Below are 18076 nucleotides of genomic sequence, written 5' to 3'. Positions count from 1 at the left end.
CAGTAAACCTAGTATTGCTGCAGTATCTGACCTACTTCCTAATACAGTGAACAGATGAACAGTATAATATTCACTTTACTTACACCACTAATCTTGCTTTCTTTATTGAAACCAACACTATACTCTCTTGGCTTCAACTTTTCAAATTCCTCTAGTAAATCCTTTTTTTTTTTTTTTTTTTTTTTTGAGACAGGGTCTCACTCTGTCACCCACGCTGGAGTATAGTGGTCCAATCTCAGCTCACTACAGCCTCAACCTCCCAGGCTCAAGTGATCCTCCCACTTTAGCCTCCCAAGTAGCTGGAACTACAGGCACACGCCACCACACCAGCTAACTTACTTTTTTTAGAGACAGGGTCTCACTATGTTGCCCAGGCTGGTGTTGAACTCCTGACCTCATGTGATCCTCCTGCCTTGGTCCTTCCAAAGCATTGGGATTACAGGTGTGAGCCACTGCATCTGGCCTACATCCTCGTTCTCTACCTACTCCTTACATGTCGGTGTTCTCAGGATTCTGTCCTTGATTCTCCTGCTTTATCCTGTCTTGGTTGGCAGTCTGCTTCCATGGCTTTACTGTCACATGTATGCTGATGCCACCCAGAGCTCTATTTTTAAAAAAATTTTTTGAGACAGGGTCTTGCTCTGTCACCCAGGCCAGAGTGCAGTGGTGTAATCTTGGCTCACTGCAGCCTCTACCTTGTGGGCTCAAGTAATTCTCCCACCTCAGTGTCCCAGGTAGCTTGGACCACAGGCTTGTGCCTCCATGCCTAGCTAATTTTGTTTCTTTTTCTCTTTTTGTTTTAGAGATGAGGTCTCACTGTGTTGCGCCAGGTTGGTCTCAAACTCCTGGATGCAAGCAATCTTCCTGCCTCAGCCTCCCAAAGTGTTGGGATTACAGGCATGAGCCACTATGCCCAGCAACAACTTTATCTCTAATACTTATTTTTCCTCCTAACTGCAAACTTGTATACAGATGTCTTCCATGTAGCTCATCTTTTTAACTTTTTGTTATGGAAGTGTTCAAATATAATGAAAGTAGAGATGGCAACATAACTGACTTGACATATCCATCAGCCAGCATCATCACCAGTACGAGGCAATGTTTTTTACACCACCTCCAGACCATTTTGGAGTAAATCAGACATCTTGTTTCATGGACTGGACAGCATCTTTTATCACACACAGTGTATCCTAACTTTATTATGGCCACCCAGAGGGGAAACAGACTTCTCGTATCTTAACACAGGAGGTGGTTTTGCAAATTGGAGCAAGGTGCTCACCATCTGTACCCATGGGAGTTAGGCTCTTACCCTTCTGTAGGAACTGAGAGGTTGAGGCACTATCTCCCTAAATGTGTGCATCTCCAGGAGATGGCTCCCTGGGTCCTTGAAGAAACATTCCTGCGTTGTGAGACTTGTGAGAGGCCTATTTAGTCATTGTGAAGATTCACATAAGTTTGAAAAGCATAGACAAATCATGAAATAAAAGGGAGGAAGGGAAGTCTCTTTATTTTCAACAGGGAGAATTAAGCCTCTTAATTTTTAATTAGTATTATTCACATTGCCTGATTAAATTACACTTTTTAGGTTTCTTTTGTTGTTTTTTTGTGTTTAAGTTTGAGTTGAATTCAAGTAAGGTCCATATTGCTTTATATTTTAAAATCTTTATAGGTTCTCTCTTTTTTTGTTGTTGTTCTTTGCAGTTTATTTGTAGAAGAATCTAGGTCATTTGTCTGCAGAATTTCTCTGTTTAGATCCCTGTGTTCTATGACATGTTCTATGGTGATGTATACTTCATCAGAGGTGACATTTCAGTGATACTGTCAGCCACTATTGCCTAGAATTATTCATTAACCTGTCTCCATGTACTTTCAACAGGATAGTCTCTAACATGTCAATGTCAACATATCCCAGACTGAACTTACCATCTTCTCCCTCCCTTCCCATGCCCCTCTATTGCTGGACTCTCTGTTCCCTCTCATTTCTTTCTTTAGCTTCCTGTGGCACTTTGCTTCTCCACGTCATTTTCTACACTGCTGTCTGAGCACTAGATCCAAAATGCAGATTTGATTTGTCTTCCTGTTAGAAACCATAGTTGTTCCCCACCATATTTAGGATCTGGGCCTTGTCCCCTCCTCCTGCCACATCTCTTTGCAGTCCTCTAGGTGCACTCTGGGTTCAGAGGAATTGTGCATTTTTCTATAGGGCTGAAGGTATTCTCTCCTCTGCAGTAAGCATTTCCTCCTCCTCTCTTATTCCTGGCTAATGTCTTCCAGACTCAGGTATTGCTGCTTCTGAGAAGTTCTCCTGACCCTTCTCTTCCTGGATCTCTGTTCCCGCCACACCCTTTGCACAGCTGGTTCATAGCAGTTAGCACTGGGCTGGGCTGCCACTTTCTCTGCCTGACATCTCACCAGCCTGTGAGCTCCTTGAAGTCTGCACCATATCTTATTTCTGCATCCCTAGGATTTGGTGGAGTGCTAGGCACACAGTATACTTTTGTTGAAGGAAAAGAGGGAGCAAAGCATTTTAGCTTTCTCCTGTAACTTCATTCACATCACAACCCTTGATGAGTCTTCCCAAACCAGTATTTTGTTTCTCTGAAAATGATCTGCTACTTAGAAGCTACCTGGTCTCCCAGATTTTTAAAAATGTATGACTCAAAGGATAACTGCCATATATCAAACTTTAACTCTTGCAAGCTAAATACTAGTAGGGGCCGGTTGTGATGGCTCACACCTGTAACCCCAGCACTTTGGGAGGCCAAGGTAGGTGGATCACTTAAGCCCAGGAGTTCAAGACCAGCCTGGGTAGCATGGTAAAACCCTATCTCTACCAAAAAAAAAAAAAAAAAAAAAAAAAATTAGCTGGGTGTGGTAGTGCGCTTCTGTAGTCCCAGCTACTTGGGAGGCTGAGGTGGGAAGATGGCTTGAGCCCAGGAGATGGAGGTTGCAGTCAGCTGAGTTCACACCACTGCACTCCAGCTTGGGCAATATAACCAGACCCTGTCTCAAACAAACAAACAAACAAAAAAAAAAACACTAATAGGTAGTAATGATGAGTTATTGCTCCCTTTTTTGAGATACATTTTTAAACCGGGACATCAGTAGATAATGACTGCTTTCTTCAAGTAAGGCTGAGGCTGACCTCTAGTTACTTTAGACAGATGCAGCATTGTTATTTTAATATCCAAAATAGTACAATTCAGAGGCAGAACCTAAGAGATTACAGTGGTTGGCTTAGATAATTTAATCTTTGAATACATTTACTTATCCCTCTCTATTAATGACCAAACCTTGAAGGAAGGAGCTGTTACAAGGGCTGGTTGGAGCTGTCTCCTCTGGAACTCTGAAGAAATGAACTGGGATAGATATCTCAAGACACATGGTTCTTTGGCTGGGCGCACGGTGGCTCACACCTGTAATCCAGTATTGAGAATAAATATATGTGGTAATGCTCAGCTTTGAAGGGAAGAAAAATGGACCCTTTCTGGCTCCCTCCTCTATGCCAAGAGAAGAGAACCACAGCCTAGAAAAAGAAGTAGAAAACACCTTCCTGTGTGACCCAAGAGTTGAGTCACTGCAGGTTGTGGCATTGTGGTTAGGGATTTCAGAGAAGCGGTGTTCTAAGATTTACTTGGCCTTGCCTTTATATTCTTTTATAGGGAATGTAGGAAATTCAAACTATGTGTGAGAGCAGGACTCTTTAAGAGCCGTTCCAGTGAGAAATCAGTGGGTCTGCATTTGTTTGCCACTTCTTTTTTTTTCTAGTAGGGATGGGGTCTTGCTATGTTGCCCAGGCTGGTCTTGAACTCTGGCCTCAAGCAGTCCTCCTGCCTTAGACCCCAAAGTGCTGGGATTACAGGCATGAACCACTACGGCCAGCCTGTTTGCTACTTCTCACCAGAAACTGTTTTATTAAAATGATATAGCAATATTACAGATTTCGGGAAGTCTTAGGTTACACCATCAGTTTCAAGGAAAAGGAAAAGGATAGGGTGGGGAGAAAAACCACAAAGATGCCTCATCCAGTTGAACTGATCTGTAATCTCTAGCATGTGTCAGGTCTTCCCTTGTTACCTCATTGAAACCACTATGTGAGGTAGGACAGGTTTAGAAACTGAACCTGACTAGACATCTGGACTGTCCTAGGAAGTTAGTGGGCAGATGGCAGGGCTTCTTTTCTTTGCATCCAGTGTAGCATTTGGCTAACTGAGGCTGTCTGAGTATTCTGTGCTTTCAGCCCAAAGTAGTAGGGAATGCAGTCTGCTGGTTTGAGGTTTCTTGGGCAGACTCACCAGGATGCTAGCCCAGGGCCTGGGGCAGGGAGCTACCCATCAAAACTGGTAATTTGCAAAGCTGTAGTCACCAGCCTGATGTGTCTTTTTAAAAATTCTTTCTGGAACAAGGCAGAGTGTAACCATTTTTTTTTTTTCTTTTTGAGATGCAGTCTCACTTTGTCTCCCTGGCTGGAATGCAGTGGTACGATCTCACCTCGCTGCAACCTCTGCCTCCCGGGTTCAAGCAATTCTCCTACCTTAGCCACCCGAGTAGCTGGGACTACAGGCATGTGCTACCATGTCCAGCTAATTTTTGTATTTTTAGTAGAGACAGGGTTTCACCATGTTGGCCAGGCTGGTCTCGAACTCCTGACCTCAAGTGATCCACCCGCGTCGGCCTCCCAAAGTGCTGGGATTACAGGTGTAGAGCACTGCACCAAGGTGTAAACAATTTTCAAACATCACATGCTCTAAAGAACAGTATTTTATTCCTGGGGACTGTTGCTATTTCTTCTTCTCATTAGCTACTGGAAAGATTGAAGTTTTGTCAACATGTTAACAATAGCAGGTCTTGTCTTCTCAGAGGAGCTCAACAGTCTTGTTCTGAATGGATATGGTTATGTGACTTCATGAAGCCAGAGCAATCCTCCTCTTACCTCCACCCCTGCCTGTGCTGGAACCAGGTTCTAGGGTGCCATCAGCTGACAGTCTGTCTGAGAAAGCCTGAGCTGGCTCATCATGGTCTACAGGTGCTCAGAGGGTTGACATGAGTTTGGTTCAGAGAGGTGTACATTCCAAAGCCTATCTTTAGAAGATGACAGCATCTGTTCTCCTTAGGCAAGAAGGACAGATGTAACTGGAGAACCAATTATCAGGAAACATAACTGATGTTGTAAATCATCTCAGTTACTATCTTGAACTAAATTTTCAAGTGTATTTTGTATTCATATATATATTTTAACTCAAGGATCACATTCATGCAAAGGCATCTATTAACACCGTATTTGTATCATTTGCTCTCGAGGTTAACGCTGGTGTATGTTAGATGGATATGTTCTGAAGTGACTGGCCTGGATCCCCACAGTCACTTTCCTTGAGTCCCCAGTGCCACTATCTGTGCCCCTGTCTTTCTCAGTCATGGTCCTCACTGCCTCTGAGAAAACCTACCTGTCACGGAGGCAATATGAGAGCAGAGTGGGGAGGAAGGAGATGTTACAAGGGCTGGTTGGAGCTGTCTCCTCTGGAACTCTGAAGAAATGAACTGGAACAGGTATCTCAAGACACATGGTTCTTTGGCTGGGCGCACAGTGGCTCACACCTGTAATCCAGCACTTTGGGAGGCTGAGGCGGGTGGATTGCCTGAGGCCAGGGGTTTGAGACCAGCCTGGGAAACATGGAGAAACCTTGTCTCTACAAAAAAAATACAAATTAGCTGGGTGTGGTGGCACATGCCTGTAGTCCCAGCTACTCTGGAGGCTGATATGTGAGAATTGCTTGAGCCTGAGAGGTTGAGGCTGCAATGAGCCATGTTTGTGCCACTCCAGCCTGGGTGACAGAGTAAGATTGCCTCAAAAAAAAAGAGACAAGGTCCTTGAGGTTGTACAGTCTTTGGGAGCTAAATGCACCAAATAAAATTCAGATCTCTGCATTTTATTGGTAGTAACCAAATGAGTTTACCTAAATAACAGTCTCTCCAAAGGTTATTGCCCAAATTACATTTTATGGATAAGAGAAATTTCTACTTACTTCAAATGGCCTGAATTAACCCTGGCATCCCCCATTCCCCACCCTCCAGTTTGGACTTCTAGTAACATTGCAACTTTATTTTTAATAAGCTAGTATTTCAGGTACAACCTTGTTCTAACAATTAGCAGTCGCATCCCTTTAAAATTCCAGGAATTCGGCTGGGCGCGGCAGCTCACACCTATAATCCTTGCACTTTGGGACTCCGAGGCGGGTGGATCACCTGAGGTCAGGAGTTCCAGACCAGCCTGGGCAACATGGTGAAACCTGTCTCTACTGAAAATACAAAAATTAGCCGGGCATGGTGGCAGGCACCTGTAATCCCAGCTACTCGGGAAGCTGAGGCAGGAGAATTCCTTGATCCGTTGGGTGGAGGTTGCAGTGAGCCAAGATTGTGCCAGTTCACTCCAGCGTGGGTGAAAGAGCAAAACTCCATCTAAAACAAACAATTAAAAACTTTTTTTTAAAATTAATTTCCAAGAATTCCTTTTGCATGGGGCTAAATCTGCCATGTATAATATTTGAGTCTGTAACTTTAAAAGCCATTAGTACCCTCTCAGCACCAAGTGAGGATGCAGAGTCTTTGTTTTTCTCCTGATTTCACTGATTTGTTATTCCTGACAAGTCACAAACATTTCTATCCTATTCATATGTAGAAACAATTTGGAAAAACTGCACACTAAGAGGGCCCTAGCTTTTCTCCATGTCTGTTATTCTACCAATGGGCTGCCTGTGGCTCAGCAGACCCTCCTGTGTGTCAGCCCACTTTGAAACCCATCTCTCTTGACTTGCTAAGAGCCCTGGTAGCAACAGGGGTCACAGCAGTAGGGAGAATGGGATAGTCCTATGCTGTCAAATAAAATAAAAAATAAACCTCACTCATCAAGTAATTATATGAGTCTCTAACCAAAGGGTGATTCAGTTGCTGTTAAACAGTTGGAGCTATTTAGCCTTGCTGAAATTCTTCCTCTGCAATGTGTGGATAGTGATACCAGCAGAGGATGCGAGAATGTGCACCTATCTGTAGAATGTGTAGCACAATGTGGTGTGTACAGGCAGACAATTATTATCCATTTCCTGTCTCTGGCTTCTTTCAGGGATTTACTCACTAGCCCTGAAATAGAAGTGCTGTTCACAGATATTGCTAAGGTCAGGTAAGGCTGTTTTGGTTTCTTCCTTACTGCCTGGTTGCATCATTCTGTTGATGCACTTGTGTCCTTGTTCCACTCTGATAGAGCCTGGAGAGGTTTATCAAGGCCAAAGGTAACATCTGGGGCCTGAAAGATCAGAGTAGTACTCGGTGTATTTTATTACCAGCACTCAGGAGAGAACCTACAAGGCTGTGCCAGTGTATAAACAGTAAGTGAAAAATGAGAGCCTTTCACATTGCTTCCAAATCTGTTTGACATGAGAACTTCCTTGAAGTTTCAGGCTCCTCTTGTCCTACAATGTCCTCTTAAAAGAGAAGAAAGAGCAGCAACGAAACACTAGGTCTCACCTGACCTGGACTTACAGATGAGTTGACTTGATGCACAGTTAGAGAAAGGGAAAGTTCCCTCAGGCATAACAGCCAGACACATATTCCTTACACGTTACAATGTTCGCATTTTTCATCATTACCCTAAGCTTCATGAAAAATTAGCGAGACCATTTCTTATGACCTATGAACCAGAAGAATTTGCCACAGCACTCTGATAAAGAAATAGCTTTAAGGCTGGGCATGGTGGCTCATGCCTGTAATCCTAGCACTTTGGGAGGCTGAGGTGGGAGGATCACTTGAGGTCAGGAGTTCAAGACCAGCCTGACCAACATAGCGAAACCTTGTCTCTACTAAAAATACAAAAATTAGCTGGGCATGGTGGTGCATGCCTGTAATCCCAGCTACTTGGGAGGCTGAGGCAGGAGAACCCCTTGAACCTGGGAGACGGAGGGTGTAGTGAGCTGAGATCGCGCCATTGCACTCCAGCCTGAGTGACAAAAAGGAATAGCTTTAATATTACCCAGTTCATCCTGCTCTTACAAAATGTTAACGTCCCATCAGCCTCTCACTCCTCTTAAAAAAAACTGTAGCAGATGGGTTACAATTCATGTTTTCTACAACAACATACTAGAACCAGGATTCAGATAATCCTAGAACTAGGGTCCTGTTCTACTAGTCCTTTGGGTACCTCAATACTATTGGCACAGAGGGCATTAGAGGAGAAAGCTCTTAAGAGGTGACATCAGGCTGACATATATTTGTTGATTCAGTTCTGTAATTAGAATAGTTTAACATAAATTTGTAATCCTAGAGCAACTTTCATATTTTGTTCTTAAAGGTGATGGCAGTAGAATAAAAAAGTACTCACTGTGGCATAGATTGCTAGCTATCCACCAAAATCCATTCTCATTCTCTTCTGGACATAAGCTAGACCTGCATTTGCTGGCCAGTGCCAAAAGTGAGCAGGAGTAATGTGCCACTTTCAGGCCAGAGTCTCGAAAAGAGGAGGTGTGCTTTCTCAATGCTTGCTTTCCCTCCTGCTGCCTTGAACCTGGAGAGACCTAGACTTAGCCACACAGATGGCAAAGTCCTAGATATGGAAGCCACAAGCCAGGTCTCTGAATTACTGCATAAAGGAAAGCCTCCTGCTGACCTGGAATACCTACCCTGGATGTTAAATGAACAAGAAATAAACTGTGTTTCAGCCATTATTTGGGGGGAGTTGCTATGGCAGTTAATTTACTCTAATAACCTTACTTAAAATAATATTACGTATTATGCTTATAACTAGGCCAGGCATGGTGGTTCATACCTGTAATCCTAGCTCTTTGGAAGGTCATGATGGGAGAATTACTTGAGCCCAGGGTTGGAGACCAGCCTGGAAAACACAGTGAGACCCTGTCTCTACTAATAATCCAAAAAAAAAGGGAAAAAAATGATTAAAGTCTGAAAGGATACAGTAGTAAAACCTGGGGAGTAGGTTTGGGACCTCTGTTATACACGTTATCATCCAATTTTACAGAGAATTTCAACTGCCAGTAAGGGAAGAGGGGGAAGAAAGCAAAACAGTGCAAGTACAAACTGTTTGTCATAGGAGTTCTTCTTTGATGCCCCTGATCCTCAGTGAACTTCTTTGACTCCTTTAGGACTCATTGTCACAAGTCCTTACGTGGCACTGAAACTGTGCAAATTATAGAGCAGAGTTGGTTCTTCCTGAATATTCTAGGGGGGCAAAAAAAGAGCAGAGTTGGGAACAGGAAAGTAGGCCACTCAGGCAGGGCCTTTCAAGGTATTAATCCCTTTAGAGGGGGCTGACCCTTAGCTTTGTGGATGCAGAAACACAAGGTTGCTGAGTGCATAGCTCATCAGGCTTTCAGACCCACAGACTCATGCCAATGGTGCTGGACCAACCTAAGTGCCCATGCATAATTATGTTAAGCAGTTGTCCTTCCAGCGTCCACTGTCTAGAAGCTCTTGCCCATATTAAGGCATGTGAGAAACCAACTGAATAGCCAGAAGGCTGTTTGGTGAGATGGCATCAGAGTAAATGGAGTTGGACAATGTTGACAGAATCCACCACCCAGGTTGGGAATTAATCTGATGAACCCCCGACAGAAGTTAGTACCCTTCCAGCACCTGTAACGAGAGCAGAGTGATGGCCTGAATTAGCGACCAAAATCCTATGAAATTCAATCTCTCTTCCTGGGGAATGTTGCTGTAAGATTGCCAAATTCTCTTTAGGTTCATTTTTTAGGCTTTGTGCAGCTTTTTTCTAATACAAGTGAGTACTGTTTTCTCTCACGTTTATCTGAGTCCACATCCTGGTTTGCATGATTGGACTTGGGCAGTCCCCAAGTTCTGTGACTCATCCACTGGATTGAGCACTTTAATTCCCCTGTATTTCTTGGTCATATGAGGATTGAATGAAAGCGCTTGGCAAATAGTTCTGAAAAGTTAGTTAATATTATTTAACTCCAGTTTGGGGCCTTTTTATGACTATTCCTTAAAGTGCAATGACCAAAATATAAATTTATAAAGGGTATATAAATCTGTTATAATTGTACACCTAATATTACAAATCAGCAGGCATACCCTGGTGTCTTACATCTAATAAGAACCTAATGGTTGATGTGATTTAAGGACAGTGCTGAGATAAACAAAACATGGAGGTGAAAGTAGAAGGCCGGGCGCGGTGGCTCAAGCCTGTAATCCCAGCACTTTGGGAGGCCGAGACGGGCGGATCACGAGGTCAGGAGATCAAGACCATCCTGGCTAATACGGTGAAACCCCGTCTCTACTAAAAAAATACAAAAAACAAGCTGGGCGAGGTGGCGGGCGCCTGTAGTCCCAGCTACTCGGGAGGCTGAGGCAGGAGAATGGCATAAACCCGGGAGGCGGAGCTTGCAGTGAGCTGAGATCCGGCCACTGCACTCCAGCCTGGGCGACAAAGCAAGACTCTCTCTCAGAAAAAAAAAAAAAAAATAGAAAGTAGAAACATCCAGGAATTGTCCAAGATCTGTGCAGTAGGCTGGGCGTGGTGACTCATGCCTATAATCCCAGCACTTTGGGAGGCTGAGGCAGGCGGATCACTTGAGGTCAGAACTTCGAGACCAGTCTGGCCAACATGGCAAAACCCTGTCTCTACTAAAAATATAAAAACAAATTTACCGGGCATGGTGGCACACACCTGTAATCCCAGCTACTCAGGAGGCTGAGGCAGGAGAATTGCTTGAACCCAGGAGGTGGAGATTGCAGTGAGCCAAGATTGTGCCATTGCACTCCAGCCTGAGTGACAGTGCAAGACTTTGTCTCAAAAACAAAACCAAAAAAAAAAGGTCTGTGAAGTCCAGGATTGAGTTGTCAACAGAGTAAAGACTTGATATTGACTTGAAGGTTAATTAAAACTTTCATTCTCTTAAATCTAAAGTATCCTCTCCATATTTTGAGATTTGAAGTCCATAATGACTTTACTCATACCTCTTTGTCTTTTTTTTAATAAAAGATTTTTATAGATGTTTTATTTGGTTCACATTTTTCTCTTGGTTCATAATGTCTTTGGCCTGTTGTCATATTTTTCTCCTCCTACCCCTGCCCCCGCTACATTTTTATCTAGTTGTCTGGATCTTCTCCAGGTCAGGGCCTTTTATATGACCATTCCTTAAAGTGTAATGGCCAAAAGATAAATACAGAATTCTTGCTGTAGGTGTATCTTACCTTTAAGAATAGGTCTGGGTGACACAAGGGCTGGGGAGGAAAAAAAGAATAGGATAAAGTTTTCTGTCTTGTTTCCAATATCTCTTGGTAGCAATTCCTTGGTTGGCCTCATGGGTATTTGTTATGGTCATTTTTTATTTTTATATATCCTCAGAATTTTGGCTTTGGATCGAGTTTGGGTTCAAGAGGTAAAGCTCAAAATTATAATTTAAATTCATGATGAGTCTATGCTGCTCTTAATCCAAACCTTTAACACAAATCTCTGCCAATATTAAGATATGCCATGTCTACCTTGTTACTGCCCCTTCCCCACCAATACCGGGACCCTAAGAATACAATCTATGTCAATGTTCTGTTCTCTGATAGTTCAGATCCCTGTTTGATGGAGTCACATTATTTAGTCCTCACCCTAAATGTAGCATCCAACTTAGGTGGGAAAATATTCAAAGCTGTGAGAATATAGCACTAGTTCTTAAAGTGCTGGACTCATCAGGAATTCCTTAGGAGACAAATTGCATAGTAAAGGATAGAGGTTGAGCATCCCTAATACAGAAATCCAAAATCGGAAGTCTTCCAAAATCTGAGACTTTTTGAGCACCAATATGACATTACAAGTTACCCTGAACACACTGTATTAATGGTATGTCACATTTTCTGCTGTTAAGTACCTATGTGTGAAAAAGCAAGAAAATTACTGCCTATCAGTAGCATATAAATTCACAGTCAGGAAGACGGTGATGCCAAACAATCAGATTGTCCACATGGGTGGCTGTGATAGTGACACCTTCGTTTTCTGATGGTTCAGTGTGCACAAACTTTGTTTCATGCACAAAATGATTTAAAATATATAAAATTACCTTCAGGTTATGTGTATAAAGTCTGTATGAAACACAAGTTTTGTGTTTAGACTTGAGTTCCATCCCTAAGATTTCTCAATATACATAATGCAAATATTCCAAAATCCGAAAAAATAAAACAAAAGTCTAAAACACTTCTGGTCCCAAGCCTTTGGATAACGGGTACTCAACCTGTACAAACTTTGGAGCCAGATGGCCTAGATTCGGATCCTGATTCTGCAACTTAACAGCTATGTAACTTGGGTGGTTACTTCTCTTTGGCTTCAGTTTCCTCATCCACAGAATAGGCACATTTTAGTTGCCTCACAGAATTGTTCTGAATCTTAAATAAGAATTTATGTTGAGCAGTTAGAACAATGCCTGGGATCTTGTAAATAATCAATAAAGGTTAGATATTTCTTTTAGAATGTTTCAGATTGGCTTTTTATTTATAAAAGATTGTAATATGTGAATTTCTTGGACAGGCATGGTGCCTCATGCCCATAATCCCAGCACTTTGGGAGGATGAGGTGGGAGGATCAGTTGAGGTCAGAAGTTCGAGACCAGCTTGGGCAACATAGCAAGACCTCATTTCTACAAAAATAAAGTTAAAAAAAAAAAAAAAAGAGAATCTCTGTGTATTTTTGCTAAATTAGTAGTACTTAATTTCCTTTAAAATTGTTGGTTCTTAATTTTCTTTAAAATTGTTGGTTCTTTTTGATATTTTACTTTTACTCTATCACTCTGGGATATTTGAGGTCTAATTGTTCACCTTTTTTTTTTTTTTTTTTTTTTTTTTTTGAGACGGCTGGAGTGCACTGGCCGGATCTCAGGATCTCAGCTCACTGCAAGCTCCGCCTCCCGGATTTACGCCATTCTCCTGCCTCAGCCTCCCGAGTAGCTGGGACTACAGGCGCCCGCCACGTCGCCCGGCTAGTTTTTTGTATTTTTTAGTAGAGACGGGGTTTCACCGTGTTAGCCAGGATGGTCTCGATCTCCTGACCTCATGATCCGCCCGTCTCGGCCTCCCAAAGTGCTGGGATTACAGGCTTGAGCCACCGCGCCCGGCCCTGTTCACCACTTTTTTATTGCTGGGTTAAGTCAATTGACATCTCTTAGTTCCAGTTTCCAACATCTGCGAAACTATTCATAATAGGATCAAGATAATCTTCCCACAATCATTTGACATTTTAAATTTTGCTGTGACAAAATGATTATGATGTGTACTTTGTCACATATTATCATTGTGGCCTAGGCTAGTAAGAGTTGGAGATAGCACAGAAAATTCATCTTGCCATCCCTCATTTGTTTCCAGGCTGCCACCTAAAAGACTTTGGAGATTTGAGTTTTACTCCAGTACCCAAAGATGATCTCTACAACAACCTGATAGTGAATCCGCGCTCAGTGGGTCTTGCCAACCAGGAACTGGCTGAGGTGGTTAGCAGAGCTGTGTCAGATGGCTATAGCTGTGTCACACTGGGAGGAGACCACAGGTAAGCTGGGAGCCAGGGGTGGTGAGGGGCTGGATTACATGATGCTTTGGGCTCATCACTTAGCTTCTTTACCTGTTTCCTCATCTGGAGAAAAATACTCTACAGAATTTTGAGGGTAGATATTAAAATAAACAGCATTTAAATGTCTAAGACCCTGAGCTGCTGAAGGGGCACCGTGGCTTTCTTTGTATGACACATTGTACAGTAAGAACATGTACATTCAGACACAGCAAGTTCAGAGGTTCGTGTGCCTAGGCAAGGTTCCTAGGCACTGTGTTACATGTTTGTCTCCTGGGAAGCTTTCTTGAGACACTATCTTTTGACTTTGGAGAATTAGAAAGATCCATTGATAGGCTGAATTTGAGAGTTTTTGTTAGCATTTCTGCTAACAGAACTGTTAGAAATCCCCTTTGGCATGTTATTACATTTTCCTTCCTCCCTCCCTCCCTCCCTCCCTCCCTCTCTCTCTCTCTCTCTCTCTCTTTCTTTCTTTCTTTCTTTCTTTCTTTGACAGGGTCTGGCTCTGTCTCTCAGGCTGGAGTACAGTGGCATGATCTCAGCTTGCTGCAACCTCCACCTCCTGGGCTCAAGCCATCTTCCTACCTCAGCCTCCCAAGTAGCTGGGACTACAGGTGCACACCACCATGCCTGGCTCATTTTTGTATTTCTTGTGGAGAGGGGGTTTGGCCATGTTGCCCAAACTGGTCTTGAACTCCTGAGCTCAAGCGATCCTTCCACCAAGGCCTTCCAAAGTGCTGAGATTACAGGCGTGAGCCATTGTGCCCAGCCATGCATACATTTTCTGCCTCCACAATATGGACCCTAGTGACTCATGCAATCAGTCCTTTGATCCTGTCTCCTCCTGAATCAGCATGTACTTGATTGAGCACTGTTCTGACATTTTCTCAGCAGTGCTACAGATTGTAGGAAATTTGTGATATATTAAGGCCTAGATGAAATAAATATACATGGAATAAAACAACAATATTGAATTCTACAGAATTTCAAAGGAGAAAGATCAATCTGGACTAAAATAGATTTCACAAGGGAATGTGATTTGAACTAAGCAATGAAGTCTTTGGTAGGAAAAAGGCACTGAAGTACTAGGAATATTGAGCACTCCATACATATTCTCAGTTCATCCTGCTAACAATGCTATGTGGTAGATATGGTTTTATCATTTACTGCTGGAAGCATGTAGGGACAGACATATGAGAACTTATCCAAGGTGGGCACAGTGGTGCACACCTGCAGGCCCAGCTACTCAGGAGGCTGAGGTGGGAGGATCCCTTGAGCCCAGGAGTTTGAGGCCAGTCTGGGCAACACAGTGAGATCAGTTCTCTTAAAAATAAATAAGAAAGAAAGAAAACTTATGCAAGGTCTAGAACCAGGAAAGAGAGCTGGAATTCAAATCCAGTGTGACTCTTCTGGTGATTATTTTCCCTGAGGTGCTGAGAGAGCTTTTCAGATCACTGAACAGAAATGAAATCTTTGTTAAATCTGGAGAAGCAGGCAGATTCCTCCTTGGGAGGAAAAAAAAAAAAAAAGACTCAGGTTGAAGAAAATGGTCACACCCAGGTTCTCTACTGAGATGACAAGGCCATTCAATTAAAGTAACCAGTGGGCAAGTCTCCTGCCTCCTTTCTCAGTGTGGTCTCTGGAAATTTAGTCTGTCTTCTGGTCTGACTTCTGGTCAAGTCTCACTGTTTGGGGACCACTGATCAATGTGATTACCAGAGATCTTGTTTTCTTTTCTTGTGGCTATCTGTATTGCAGCCATGTTACTGATTACCGGCTCAATGTTAAAACCTAGGCAATCTGAAATTCTACAGAGGAAGGGATGAGTGCATAACTTGAATAACTGTTGAACATTTTCAAGAAGAGGCATTTTTATTTTTAGGTCACTCCTCCTTTTATGTGGTATAACATATATTACTACCTTAATCATCAAAGCAACTCTGGTTTACACAGGTCAAGTATTATTATTATCCCTATCTCATAGAAAAGGAAACTGAAGTCTGAAGAAATTAGATGCTTTGTCTTCAGTCACACAGCTCTTCCTGGACTAAAACTCTAGTATTCTGACTTAATCCACTACCTTTTCACTAGACCATGCTATTCCTCAAAAGACCCAACCAGTGTGGGACATGGAGCCTAGAATAGCTGTCTCATGCTATATTGACCAAGAAGGATGGTTGCAGTCCTAAGATGCTTAAGCTGCATTTCCCATGTATGTCAAATTCCTTGGTTACTGGGAAGTTCTCCCACATTTATTGCATCAGGTGTATTCTTAGAATTGAGACAGGACAGTTGGCTAATTTAAGCAGAGCCCAAGGACAAGGAAAGGCAAAAACAGAAAAACACTTTTAAGAATATTTGAGGCCGGGCATGGTGGTTCAAGCCTGTAATCCTAGCACTTTGGATTATATTTGTTCTTTACAGCCTGGCAATTGGTACCATTAGTGGCCATGCCTGACACTGCCCAGCTGGGTGGATCACTTGAGGTCAGGAGTTCAAGACCAGCCTGGCCAACATGTTCAAACTCCATCTCTACTAAAAATACAAAAAATTAGCCAGGTGTGGTGGCATGTGCCTGTAATCCCAGTTACTCGGGAGGCTGAGGCAGGAAAATAGCTTGAACCCAGGAGGTGGAGGTTGTAGTGACGAGATTGCACCACTGCACTCCAGCCTGGGCAACACAGCAAGACTCTGTCTCAAAAAAAAAAAAAAAAAAAATTGAATGCCATGCTAATATATATAAGGTAACATGCAATAAATCTTTTTACTTAGTGGTCTAAATGAGGTCTTTAATTGGTTTACCCTGTAAACGTCTCCAAGAGCTTTTCTTTCAGTTTGGTGAGTTGTTACCTGTAGACCATATCATTTACCAAGATTTATTTTGTTTCACTTTTGGAGACAGGGTGTCACTATGTTGCCCAGGCTGGTCTTGAACTCCTGGGCTCATGTGATCCTCTCACCTCAGCTCTCTGAGTAGCTAGGATTACAGGTGTAAACCATCTTGTCTGGCTTAACTTGATTTCATTCATTGAACAAATATTTGAGGTTCTTTTTTGAGCCAGGGCTAATGGATAAAATTACGTGGATTTGCAGACAGCAGTGACATCTGTCACACTGCAGGGCAGCCAGTCACCAGCTTGGAATCTCTAGGGCTTTATATTTTTTCTTCCTGTCTAAATCACTCAAAGTTAATCTTTGGGAACTACAACTACAGGTCTTGCTTCACCCAAACCCAGCCTCCATCTAGGCCCTGGTTTGCCCTGTGGAGAGAGTATAAGTTGTTTTGGCTGAGGACATTTGTTATTGGTCATGTTTGCCAAGCAGAGGGCCTTCAAGATTATATTTGTTCTTTGCAGCCTGGCAATTGGTACCATTAGCGGCCATGCCCGACACTGCCCAGACCTTTGCGTTGTCTGGGTTGATGCCCATGCTGACATCAACACACCCCTTACCACTTCATCAGGAAATCTCCATGGACAGCCAGTTTCATTTCTCCTCAGAGAACTACAGGACAAGGTCAGTGGGCCGAAATGAAAAGGTGGATGCTTGCAGGGTTTTGCTGGGGTTGGTCTAGTTCAGTAAGATTGTGGTGAAGGGTGGGGTTGAGTGTGGATTACCACTCCTTCATTTGTTCATCACTATTATGGACCAGGCAGTCTGCCAGATGCTACGGGTATAAAGACTAGGACATGGTCCCTGTTCTTTGGGTGGGGGGCTCATAACCTTGCAAGAAAGCAAGAAGGGGTAGTAACTATAGCGACTGGTCTACCCATAGCCTGAGGACGTCTTGGTTAGAGGCTCCCAGGCCATATTCTCAGACACACTGATCTAGAAGACAAATAAAACCATGATGACCTCTGGGTAACATTTTCCTGAGCAGCTCAGAAGATATGGGAGTCCCTGTGAGGCATAGACTAGAATCTGTATATCCCTCCCCTCAGTGAGAGACCAAGTCAAACCAGGACACTACAAAGATTATTCACTGGGCAGAAGTCCTGTGTCGGCTGTTGGCCAACTTGAGATGGCAACCAGGTTATGCTTCAAGAACCAATCTGTAAACAAGTCAGTAATGTGCAATGGGATAGAAAAGGGCTAATCAGCAGTATTCCTGCTACTAGGTAAGTTAATGAGAAACCAAGACAACCTTAGAGATTTTATTCTTCGTGAGAAAGCACTACTGTTCCTCAGCTGCCCTTCTGAAACATTCCCACCTTGTATCACTTCTCCTTCCCCGAGGAGTGTGTCCTGTGTTGCTCTGAACTTACCCTGTGGGTGGCAGAAGAAAGTAGATTGCATACCCAGGGAGGCACATGGTGATGATCTTGGTGAGACCAAGAATTCTTGATTAATCCTGTCTATTCCTCCCTTTCATAGGTACCACAACTACCAGGATTTTCCTGGATCAAACCTTGTATCTCTTCCCCAAGTATTGTGTATATTGGTCTAAGAGACGTGGACCCTCCTGAACAGTAAGTTGATACATTTGGCTGAAGTTTAGGGCCCGTCCTAGCCAAT

At 43.1% G+C, this 18076-nt stretch overlaps 1 protein-coding gene across 1 annotated transcript in view; it reads left to right on the top strand.

Moving 5' to 3' along the window:
- The window catches only part of ARG2 (arginase 2), a 34695-nt gene that overhangs the window by 11741 nt on the left and 4878 nt on the right, over positions 1–18076 (top strand). Inside the window, exons 3-5 of the mRNA XM_023182377.1 lie at positions 13366–13543; positions 16918–17077; positions 17936–18030. Coding sequence (XP_023038145.1) covers positions 13366–13543; positions 16918–17077; positions 17936–18030 — 433 coding nt within the window. The remainder of the gene's footprint in view (positions 1–13365; positions 13544–16917; positions 17078–17935; positions 18031–18076) is intronic.

This window comes from Piliocolobus tephrosceles, chromosome 6 (genome assembly GCF_002776525.5).
Source record: "Piliocolobus tephrosceles isolate RC106 chromosome 6, ASM277652v3, whole genome shotgun sequence".
Taxonomy (NCBI): domain Eukaryota; kingdom Metazoa; phylum Chordata; class Mammalia; order Primates; family Cercopithecidae; genus Piliocolobus; species Piliocolobus tephrosceles.
Note: the sequence above shows the minus strand (reverse complement) of the source record. Positions and strands in the feature narration are given on the sequence as shown.